Consider the following 12,466-nt stretch of genomic DNA (forward strand, 5'->3'; position numbering starts at 1 on the left):
AACGACTTATCGAATGTTTTCTGCTCAATGGGCTGTACCATTAACCGCAAACAATGCCATAATAGCTGTGGGAACAATGCAGGTTTCCGGACTTGGTTTCCTCGTTTGTCTAAATGTCTGGAAAAATCAACATTCTAAGCAGAACAATAGTAAACGTTTCCTGATCTGAAGTATATTCAGTATAATCAGTTATTACCAACGACAACACTGAACTGTTAATGTTTTATCTGCATCTTAAGTCAATATGATGGAAGTGTGACAGAATCAAAAAGGACATGTGGGTTTTGATAAAGTACAGTGATGGTTGTTATTATCTATATCATCTCAATCATATCATTATCATAGCAGCAATGATGTATGTAATTATGGTCACCACGTAACAAGGCCTGGGGGCCCTAGATGTTAAGGGGTATGTAATAATTTGATTATGATGTTATTATGCATATGACAATTTGATAATAGATGTAGGGATTTTCAAATATCTTGCAACAACTGTAATTCAACATATAGATTTATATTTGGGTCGGAGATAAAGTGATATATATACAAAACAACAAATGCAAAATGAAAAGTAAAAGACAATGATACGAACCAAACAATTTGCTACCGTAAATCATTTAGCTTGTCTGGAAAAGGGTGATAAATGTAAAATACCAAATGCAAAATTGCAAGCAAAAAAATGTTCACTATTTGTTTCCAGGACTCCTGCCAAGATGAGACTGTACGTCACTTGTCTCGTACTGGTGGCTTCCATAGCTGTCCAGTTGGAAGTAAGTATGCGTACACATCATTATAGGTACTACATCAAAATGACATATCTATCAGGGCATTTGCAGTCGTGTGGCCATCAGTTTAATTCTTTTTTGATACTTTTAACTTATACTTACATTTAAAAAACTTAATGTATATAAGTATTTGATTGTACCTTTATCATATTAGTTTATTGAGTTCTTATTTACGGATTTGTTTCTACCTTTTTTATTCGTTTAGGGCATTCGCGGACTAGAGGATTGGGACCTCAGCGAGCTTCGATGTAAGTCACTAAGTGTACGCTCTCGGGCGATTTGCAATCTTTTGCTAGATATTTTATGGTATTTTTCTCTATCAAAGTCCGTTGTAATAAGAACGTAAGACACTTAACACATATAAACAGCTGATATAGCTCTTGATTTCTTATTTTCTTGATCATTCGTCACAACCTGGCAAGACCTAATAAAGGCCACTTCAAGGACACTGATCAAATTAATAAGCCTTGGACAAGAGCATCTTCTCCCTTGGACAGACCGTCATGAATGACACAAGTTTGATAATCTATCAGCTAGCACCGTTACTTTTCAAGGTGTAGGCATAGTTGTCGGTCCAATATCATAGCGATGGTATTGCGGTGACAAGACATACTCTCAGCATTTAAGTTATTCATTCCTCACTCATCTACCCTTTAGTCAACTTTGACCGTTGGGACATTTGCCCATTCTCTGATATCAGCCTCCAACCTTTTCCGTTGCCCTCATGGATAGTTTACACTTGCATGGTGTAGTTTTGGCTGATCCCGAAAATGTGACGGCTTCACAGGTCACTGGAAAAATAGTAAATATTAAGTATAAGTATATGGCCAAATAAGACAGAAAACACCCCAGAGGAGTACAGTTTGCGACCTAAGGACGATGGCGACATCTCACAGACTCCGCCAGGCCGGCCAAAAGTCCTTGGCCAATCAATTCCTACTAGGCTTTTATTCATTTAACTTGGCCAAAGTCCCCTTATTCGGCCAGGTGGGTGCCTGGTAGAGACTAACATTAGACTGCCATTCTTCAATGCCCGAAGTGAGCAGTTGTTGATGCTTAACCCACAAGAAATCGCAACTATGTCAGGCCTATTAATGCAAAAACTAACCAACGGCAATTCTCCTTTATGTTCAGAGGTCCCACAGTTTGGAACAGCTTGAATAATACATTAAAGTTAAGTCCCACCTTTGCTATATTCAAATGCCACATTAAAGCTGAATTTATAAATAACCCTACTTTCTGTTAGTTGGTTTTACACTTCCTTGTTTCCTTCTGGTAGCTTTCAATTTCTCTATATCCATTTATTATTCAGTGCAATGTGTTTTCATTCTATTGATTCCGTCATGCATTATCCATACTGTTTTTTTTTATGTACTTCGTTGTATAGTTCTGGTAACGTTAACTTTCAATCTATAGTTATATTCATTTATTGTTTCCTAAGTTACGTTTAATTATTTTGTGTAATATGTTTTTCATTCCATGATTTCCGTTAATTATTATCCATACTTATTTAGGTTCATACTTATTTTTTTGGTTAAATTTATATGAATGTAATAAGTTATTATAGGAAGGCCTTTTCATAAGCTTTTTGCTTTCGGCCTCCCTAGCACTGTTTATGTTTCACAATTCACTATATGTACTTACTGATATCGTTTTTAAAGTGCGAAACAAACAAATAAACAAATAAACAAATAACCCATGGCCAATACATGTATACCAACACTAGATTACATAAACCTGTATTGAATTTTCACCTTTAACCACTGTAATTCTTGAATATTCAGCTCTTCGGGCATCCCTGAAGATGAACGATGTCGACTGTTACACCGGAAGTGGAGAGAACTACCGAGGAACTGTGGGAGTGACGGAAACTAACGAACCCTGCCTGGCCTGGAATTCTAATGACATAGTCAGCTTCCGCGCTATAAGTACCAAAACGTGAGTCAAAACAGGATATACAGATTATATCAGGTTGATACGATACTGTTGATGTACATATCTTTCCCTATCAACGGTTTTAAGCAATAATGTGGTTGTTTTTATCATTTTTACGTATCATAATTATTGTACAGGCCTTACATTTCTGTTAATGTACATTTAGACATTGTCATTGGTTAGTACCTGTATCTATATAGTAACACACCAGCTTCGCAGGCACGCGGCGCTGCACCAGCTGTTTATATTACATTGAACAACTTGTCATACCTAACTTTTGCACATCTATTAATTCCGGATAGAGGAGTTAAGACGAAAAACAAACGCTTTCGCAACCATCAAATCCGTAGTAAACAACTATAAAGATACAACAAATTTGATAACGGGTACTTTATTATACTGATCTTTTAGAACGGATTTGGTAAGTATTAGTCACAGTAATAAGTGACTATAAGCAAAGTTGCTGATTCGGTCTTCATAACCATTGCCTTACAATTGCAGGATGCCTGCTGGAAAGTATAACGTCGGCAACCATAACTTCTGCCGTAACCCCATTCCGGGGACCGTGTCCCGCCCCTGGTGCTATGTGGCCTCCCGGAACGACTGGGCTTTCTGCCCCGTATCCAAGTGCACAGGTAAGGGCAAGATGTGTACAATACAGCAGACGACGTTTTGGTGACCGTCTGTCACATTCCTCAAAGCAATACTGGCTTGTTATATACCACACTGCAGCTAGGTGTCGCTGCTAACAATGCGGTCCCAAACGTAAAGTATTGTTTTGTGAGTTTCCAACCTAAAGAAATTATTCATTTAGTAAAGCTCTGAATCACAGCCAGAGTATTAATAGTACTCACATGCAACGTTTCGATGCCTGTCAGACATCATAATCGGGGTTAGAATGGTTGGATCTGCTTCTCGCTGCCGTACTTATAGCCGACGTAGGTGGCGCTGCAGCAGCGAGAATGCCGTTCCAAACGTGACCCAGCTTGTATCCCCCTCATCTCTCTTAATGACCGTAGCTGCCTACCTGATCCAAACAGCCTCCTTTAGCCAGCAAGTTCGTCTATTTTCCTTTCTATCGATGACTAAAGAAATTATTAATGGATCGTTGGTATGTGTTACTACGGTTGCCAAAATGACAGTTATTTCGTCCAAATCCTGCTAGCTTCTGCTTCCGGTACTACTGGCGGATCTGCTTCCGGTACTACCGGCGGAGACCAATCCCAGAAGGCCACGGTGACGTGTCCAGCCATAACAGCGCCCCCTAACGCCGTGACCGGGTGCGCCAAGAACAAGGTCTACCCGGTGGGCCACAAGTGCTGGGTGCTGTGTCCGACTGGGCAGAAGATCATGACCACAGAGTGCCAGTCTACCGGGAAGTGGAGCGTGGATCCCACTAAAATGACATGCTCGGGTGAGCAATCATCATTTTTTCGCATGTATGATGCAAAAATTTGATTTGATAGACATTACTACTCATTTAAACTTGATTTGATATCCATGTACCCATTAAGCTAGTTTTTCATAAAGAAATGTTAAATAATAGAGATATAGTTTTGGGTGTGTCTGTGTTTCCGGATTTAGGTAGGCATATAACTCAAGAACCTCTGGGTGGATTACGATTATAGTTTTCATGTAGGTAGATGTTGGGAAGCCAAAGGTCAAGGTCAATTTTGGGCCACCTTGTATTTGACCATGGTACTGCAGCAGAACTTCTTTTTTTTTTATATCTTTTGACCTGGACGTGCTATGGTCTTGACTTCTTGGTGCCAGATAGCTTGTGACATAAGGAAGTAGCGTTGTATGTTTGCCCACCCCCATCCCCCTAGCAGCTCGTTGATTCCGTGTCTATAGTTATGGTAAAAACAAATGCTCATGCGAACTTAAAGTCTTCAAGATCTCTTTTGAACTTCTCTTTCTTTTCGTACCCTAGCCGACGCTGCTTCCCAAACGGGCGGAGGCGGAAGTACCGGCGGTGGCGGGGACGGTGGTGGGATCGGGCCGCTGGACAAGGTGTGCCCGGCGCTGAACGTCCCTACCGGCGGCTTCTCTAACTGCAAGGGCCCGCAGCGTATCGGGGCGACCTGCGGGGTCGGCTGCCTGGGCGCCGTCACCACCGGGGTGGAGTACATCAAGACCACCTGCATGTCAGACATGAAGTGGACGAAGCCAACTGAGTTCACCGCTACCAAGACCAAACTAGGCTGTGCAGGTATTACCATAAACAATTTTGTCCATTTCTCATAGAATGACAAGGAGCCCCGAGAAGTCTTAACGTCAGCATGCGTAGTAGGTATTCTCGTCCTGTCTCGCGAAAAGTTCTCCAAGAACTTGATCCAATTTGGCAATGTGTCCAGATACCATTATGATATTTCTTGGCCCTTGATCATTAACGTCGCCCTATCGACCAAATAAAGCATGAATTATAGATGAATATGGCAGACGATTGCCTGATGTTGCATGCAGATCTAATTGCCTACGTCACTGCTTTTATCACTGCTATACCTCTGTAACAATTACGTTTCAAGCGCCGCCAAACTAACGATGCCAAGGGCTCTAAGCTTTTGGCGTAGCGACTTAGCGTGCTGGGTCCGGCGCAGGTTCGAATCCCGGGAGCCAGGAAACTGTTCCTACTCCTTTCTTACATTGGTTCCCATGACGACCCAGTGAGAAACAGGCTAGATGATGTGACACACAGGGATAACGAACTCGGATTCGATGACGAATCTTGAAAAGACAAAGGGGAGTAGTGCGACAGGCTTCAAGCACCGCCAAACTGACAATGCCAAGGGCTCTGAGCTTTTGGCGTGGCGGTTTTGCGTGCTGGGTTTGTGATCTGGCGGCCCGGGTTCGGCGCGGGTGTGAATCCCGGGAGCCAGGAGACTGTTCTTACTCTTTTCTTACACCTCCATTGCCCTTCCTCAGGTACTCCAGTCATCCCACCGAACGCCCTACACGTGCCCGGAGGAACTTCTGGAGGTGGTACCACCGGAGGGGGCGGTACGAGCACGGCCTGTTACAAAACTAGCGACAAGGGCAAGTCTTACCGCGGGACACAGGCCAAAACTGCCAAGGACTCCAGCGGCAATCAGTATGACTGTCTGAAGTGGGACGCGCCGGAACTGAAGTAAGTCGTGATCACTGGGAGTATTCAATCATGGCCAGGCTAGCCTCGTTTTGGTGCAATGACCCTGGATGACCCGGAAAATCCAAAATGGCGGCCGTAACTGGAATTTAGCATATTTGCTTGTATTTTTTATATGTCTGCATGTATATCAAAATAAAAACAAAAAACAAAAAATGTCCAGGACTCAACGACCAACTTGGCCATAGCTATTCCTGAGTAGCTTGTCTAGTCGTTACACATCAAAAATATTCTTGCATAAGATATCAAACCTGCACCTAGAAATGTGTCATTCGTCATCATCATTTATTGATAGGACTACAGCATAAACAACAAATGTGTCAATACGTTTTCAGAAATAGAGTAACCGGTCCAATGGACATGAGTGAAAAATAAAATTTATGGAGATTCACGTCACAATACAACAAAAAATCAGAGATTTAAGCACCATACAAAATATGCCTCTATCTAATCAGTGGACCAAAGTATCAGTATGTTAGATAAAACTCACATATGTTGTTTTATGTCTTGTTTAGGTATTACTTCTACAACACCGTCAACTATCCGAACGACAAGGACGGGATCGGCAAGCACAACTACTGCCGTAACCCTGCCCCTGAACCCGAGCCCTGGTGTTACTACATGTACCAGAACAAGGTGCAGTTCATGTCCTGTGGAGTGCCCAAATGTCCCTAGAAAAGTGCGGTACACCGAGAAAAGTACGTTGTACCGAGAAAAGTACGGTACACCTAGAAAAGTACGATACACCCAGAAAAGTACGATACACCTAGAAAAGTACGATACACCTAGAAAAGTAAGATACACCTGGAAAAATACCATACACCTAGAAAAGTACAATACACCTGGAAAAAATACCATACACCTAGAAAAGTACCATACAAACGAGAATTTTTTTTTTTTTTCAAATAAGTCCAAAACGTTTCCACCGCCTTTTGGTCTTTTGATCTATATTATGCAGATCGTTTTGTTAGCAAATATCTATACCATAAGCTGGTGGCAATTCCCTTTATAATCAAGTTTATTATCAAAATGTGTGTACCTACCTCCGTTCACAGGGTGCTATGTTATGATGAGAGTTGCTTTTGTGAAGTTAAGTTAAATGTTCACATTTTTTTCTATTTTTATCAAACTAAAAATGCCCTTTGCTACAAAACACATGTAATTCTAGGGTTAATGCTTATTTTCAACAACCTATGAGGAGAACGCAAATAACACATAGAGCCAAAGAGTTATCCGGCTCTTTTTGGTAACAGCATAGATGTACAATTTTCTGCAAACGTACACTTTCAATTGGATACGTACAGAATTCCTATGAATATTTCCTATGTTCCGTTGTTGTTTAATTGTTGTATCAATGATATCTAATCTAGACTTTCAAATGCATAGGCATTAGGTAGTAGCCACAGGCTTGTAGGGTAGCCCTTAACAGTATGTTCTTCATATAGTTATAATCAGTGAACAGATAACTTAAGTCAAGCTTTAGTTCAAATAAAATGAAACCAAGTTATCTATAATCAAATTCTAATCTAACAGAACATTTAAGAGCAAGTTTACAGAAGAAAATATTATGCATGTCTCAGTTTTTTAGACTAAATGTTAGTTTCATTTTTTTCATTTTTTACCCTTTTGTTTGTAGGTGACTTGTTAGCTCTATCTTATTGATATATTATCAAATATATTCAATGTAACATTTGACTGGAAATTCAGGTTGATTTCAATATGTTCAATCACAGTTAATATATTCAGGAAATTTGGCTTATGCACATGGAATATATTAAGCAAAGTTAAATCATAAATATTACCACCGTCCCAGCGATTACAGTGACGCAAAATTGTACAATGTAGGGCACATTTTAGTACATCTTTGTATACTCGACAAATCAAAAGCATCATGCAGGTAACATTGATGATTACATACCAGATAGTCAAAATCGTTGCAACTTCCATATCATACTCTGAAATTAATGCAACCAAATAGCTGACATGTAGGCAGAAATCATCTCTGAATGTATTTTATGGTTGTTCTCTACCTCTTTCTTTATTGCTTGGTATCGTTGTGATTTTAATATATTATTAAAACGGTTATGCTTACATCTTGTCTACTGTTTTCCTGTGGTTTTGCTTGAAGTTTTGTTCATCTAAGAAACTGCGTTTCTGTTACGAAGAGCGGTTTTCCTATACTGGATTGTGACCTGAAACAGCGACATCTACCGGCTGCTACAAGCAACACAAACAGAAACAAGGTGTTATACGGTTGATGACAGCTTCCCGGCTATATCATCTCCCCCTAGCGACCCTTCTCTTGCAACTACATGTACCACGGTCGAAAGGCTGCATTTGAGTAAGGTGTTGTTATCCATCGTGTTGGGTAGTTATACCTGGTGAGGCCAGATAAATCTGCATCTATAAATTATAGAATTATAGCTAGTGCCTCTGAATCATACCCATACACACAATACAAGTATTCCTAATTAAAGTCTTTGAAACTGGAATTAAATGAAAACTAAAAATGACCCAACACTTCAATCAATGGTCTATCCGAAATTCTTTTAATGACAAAACAAACGTCGAGGAAACAATACAACAATGTCAACGACTTTCTCATCCGTCTCTAATGTACACCAAGGAGGTTAAAGACCTCCTTGTGTACACAAAACTACTACTACGTTATATATGTACTAAACTGATGAATATTTATCAAAATATTAATATATTAATGCGCTCTACAAGATTAAATGCCGACCCCGAGTTATTCAAAGGGAGGTAGACTTATTTCCTTCATACAAGGAATGTGGTACCATATGCTCTATGCATATGTAAGTAGTGCTAGTGAGTAGAGCCTTTCAATTTCGTGACTATATCATCCAGCCTAAGCCGCTTTTTCGGCGGAAGTCTCACAGACGCAGCGCCGCCATTTTGTTTCGAGTCACCTGTGATGTCGTTTTGGCGTTTTTGAGAGATAGCATGTTGTTGTTGAGTCTTCTTTATGCGCGATGAAGAATCATTGGACAGATGATTTCGAGAAGCACTGGTGCTTTTTTCATGCCGCAGTTTTTCGACATCTCTTCTCTCTTGAGTGACATGAGGTTGTCGCCTTGCTCTGCTGACTTTCTTGTCCACATATGCCGCGTGCCGGTCCTCATTTTTCCGACTCACCGTGGAACATTCGGTCTTGGTGTCTGCATTCTTCAGTGGCCATGTATGTTGAAAACGTTCCTGCGCCTTACATAGCGCGTGCAGCGCTCCTGTATTGGGTTGCCATGGCTGGTCGTCATGGTTATAGACGTAAGCTGTTGAAGGTTTTTCTTCATTCTGGCTATGGTAAGGCTTGAATGGCGGGGACCCATAGAAAACATTTCGGGATGTTTCGTTCGTGGTTTCCCTCTTAACATGATGGATAGAATTTTTACTGACGTCAAAGCCCCAGCTGCTTGCACTATGCGCGAAGAAAGCAAATTTCCCTTTCAATGTAGCCTCTTGGTTTGTATCGTAGACGGGCTCTCGCTTTGTACCGGCAGCCATTCTGTCAAACTCCTCCACCGTTATGGACCTGGTCTCCACGATGGTCGGTAACACTTCGGGTTGTCTCCATAGGTCGAAATCTGCACTGTTGCCGTTGGCACTGACATCAGAACGCGCCATGGGGAAGCACTGCGGTGAGGAAGTAATCTGCTGCCAACTCACGTTATTCTCGCGAAAGTGCTCGATGATGTATCTCGAGTAAGATGGCAGCTTTGGTTGGCCATCAGGGCCGAACTTATTAGACAGCCTATGAGCAAACATGATGTGCAGACAATCGCCTGGGTGTTTTGGAAGTCAGACTGCCGGAAGAAGATGTCAATCACAGCAACTAGAGGTCAAAGGTGTAGCTGATGCAGTGGTAAAATGAAGTTCTACCAACCCATCAAGGTCCGTCTGAAAGACATTCAAGTAGTTCCAATCAGTTATTGTGTTGCTTGGAAGGTATGCAGTGACGCAGGTCTGTAATAACACGTGCACCCTGTCGTGCTCTAACGGCCGAATTCTAGTTACTCATTATTATCCGTCCATTTGCTTTGATAATTACGTTCATGTCAGTCACTAATTGCAGCTTCAACAGGAAGACAGAGCAGGAAATGGAAAAATAAAGCGGAAGAAAGATACGTCACAGGCCACGTCATGGGCGTTGTATGGAATTCCGTATCAGTGGGCGTTGTAACATTCATTATGTACATGTACTTCTTTCTTGATCAGTTTAATCATAATTAAGCGTCACTGATGGCGAATGATTTTAGTAGGATTCACTGGATAACATTTCAAAATGATGAAAAAAATTAAAGAAGCATTTTACTCGTTGCGTGAGACCTGCCCATTGTTCTAATCCATGGTCTTGCTAGACTTACGATGTCTGGCAGGTGTTGGAAATGGAAGGCATCTGGAGGCATGCAGTGGCGTTACACGAATATTAATTTAAAAAAAACGTTATAAAAATAAAGACCTCTGCGTGTGGCAGACCAACGTTTCAGATAAGAATTCTTTCATGTTAACTGATCCTCGTGGACTATAGAGTAGGCTAAACAAGATTTTGTTTAATGCATTACATGTACTTTAAGTATAATGCAGTTTAAGTATGATGGACAAAAAGAAAGGAAACTCCTGGAAGTATTTGTCAGCGAACACCTGCACCATGATGAATAAAACATGGTGGAACTGCTTAGTCATGTTGAATCCAGTAGTTACCTTGTTTGCATGCCGAAGGTCAATAACTGATTACAGCTGTGAACACTGACACATAGATCCGTTTGTATGCAGCATGTATCCAGAATATTATGTCACTTCTTTTAGGGATACTTGTAAAGGATAGTCAAGACATACCATTAGGTCTTCTCACGACAGACTCTCCCGCACACGGTCAGTCATATGCATGTTTCCAGGATGCCGGGATTCTGTAACCTTTGGCCTGCAATGGACAAGAACCGGTTTTAACTGACCTCCGGAGGCGTTTATGTAATAAGCTTCTAAGATGGAGACAACGCCTTGTTGATTGTTATGCAAATTATCAGGTACAAAGCTATCATGGCCATCGACGCTAATTGAAGGTTGCAGATGAAGACGACAACAATGTATAGAATTCACCATCACTTATTCCAATTAAAAATTAGTGTCTGCATGTGGGAATGAGCGCAATGTAGTAGAAGTCAGACTACATGTAAGTATAGTTATTATAATCACCTTCCAATTACATTTTGCTCATTAACCAAATTAAAAAAAAAACACAAGAAGAAGTAGAATAGAAGATCAAAACATTTAAGTCACATTCCAGTGGAGCTACTTACCCAGGTTTACTTTTCACAGCGCTGTGGTACGTCATTGCGTAAATTCACATGGTCACATCGTGAAACACACAGAGAGACAAAGGTCAACACGGCATCGGTTGTTGACAAAAACAGGTTATGTAAGCTGTTACTTCAATATTTACTGTTCTAGTGATCGTTAGGCAAGTCGAGCTGTGCAAATTGTGATCATTCGTAACATACACGGCTTCCCTGGCACCAAAGAGTTTTAATCAAAACCCCCTTGCTGGAACAAGATATTCACGTTAAAATGCAAAACCTTTGTATCCCTCGGTAGTAAAGAAACTCAATTCTTCATTTTGTGCATACGGACGCGTTATACACGTGATTTCCTTCCACAACATATATTATGTTACCAAATATGCGAATCGGGACTGATAGAAGTAATACTTTTCCGGAAAAAATCGTATATGAATGCTTACATGTAGTTAATGGGAGGGGGGGGGGTCGTCAATTGACAATGAAAATTACTTACGCACCTGTACTGAACATCAATCATTCAGTACGTAATGTAAATTAGCATCCAGTCCAGCTTTGTTAGCTTTTGTCCGCCCCTGACGGTCCCTGTGTAGCGGCCAGGCTATAACTATCCGTAAGTATAAGGACTAATACTAAGCATGGTCTTCCCTATAAAGCCCCATTACAACTTTAATGTTCGCATAGAGGCTGAAACTCACCTTCTCATTTCCAAACGGTTCTCCATCTACTCATCATGTAGTCTGGCCCTCTCACGTCTGACACGTGACTTTGGGGAAACGTGACGTCATGACCGGGTCAAAGGTGCCCGGAAGCCTGTACTGTTCGCCGTCCTGGTCAATGATTGGTTGACGGTTTCTAATGTGATTAACCCCCTTTATACCGTTTATAATGAAATCTTGTTCCATTAGATAAGAAAACTGCATGATTCGTAAGGAACGTTAACTCGGAGCAATACACCTTTCTCACGCGGCGGTCATGATAGATCGAAGACGAAGTCAATGAGGCAAATAGACAAAAATTATTTCTCAAATCAGCTCCCATTTATTTTTCTTTCAAACCACAAATATTTTCACAATATAGGGTCGATGAGATAATAAATATCATAACTACTGTTATGTACCGAAAGATGTAGCAATACATCGTAGCGTAGACTGATACAATAGTCCCTTAAGATATGCAAAATAAAAACGTAATAATACAAATATTTGACGGCCATACAGCCATTCTCTTATAGGTCGCTTTCCTAATTAGTACGCTATCATTGGTTGAACTGCAAATTATGATTGACA

The 12,466-nt window shown here is 40.9% G+C and overlaps 1 protein-coding gene and 1 long non-coding RNA gene across 6 annotated transcripts; one reads left to right on the forward strand and one right to left on the reverse strand.

The window, feature by feature from the left end:
• The first annotated feature begins 996 nt into the window (after positions 1–996).
• Positions 997–7,965, forward strand: LOC118427479 (apolipoprotein(a)-like). The gene is made up of 7 exons (XM_035837300.1): positions 997–1,033; positions 2,570–2,723; positions 3,222–3,355; positions 3,886–4,134; positions 4,654–4,932; positions 5,646–5,847; positions 6,381–7,965. Exons 2-7 carry the CDS (start codon positions 2,590–2,592, stop codon positions 6,538–6,540), a joined length of 1,158 nt encoding a protein of 385 aa, XP_035693193.1. The 5' UTR covers positions 997–1,033; positions 2,570–2,589; the 3' UTR covers positions 6,541–7,965.
• A 1,617-nt stretch (positions 7,966–9,582) lies between these two features.
• LOC118427480 lies at positions 9,583–12,148 on the reverse strand. 5 transcript variants are annotated; one of them, XR_004832523.1, is made up of 5 exons: positions 11,876–12,131; positions 11,674–11,752; positions 11,181–11,201; positions 10,720–10,804; positions 9,583–9,780 (listed from the first exon to the last, which is right to left on the reverse strand). It is a non-coding gene; the product is annotated as an uncharacterized LOC118427480 (long non-coding RNA). The 5 variants fall into 5 exon arrangements; XR_004832521.1 differs by having other exon boundaries at positions 11,678–11,752; positions 11,876–12,130; XR_004832520.1 differs by having other exon boundaries at positions 11,181–11,752; positions 11,876–12,148.
• Between the last annotated feature and the right edge of the window lie 318 nt (positions 12,149–12,466).

This window comes from Branchiostoma floridae, chromosome 12, assembly GCF_000003815.2.
Source record: "Branchiostoma floridae strain S238N-H82 chromosome 12, Bfl_VNyyK, whole genome shotgun sequence".
In the NCBI taxonomy this organism is placed as follows: Eukaryota; Metazoa; Chordata; class Leptocardii; order Amphioxiformes; family Branchiostomatidae; genus Branchiostoma; species Branchiostoma floridae.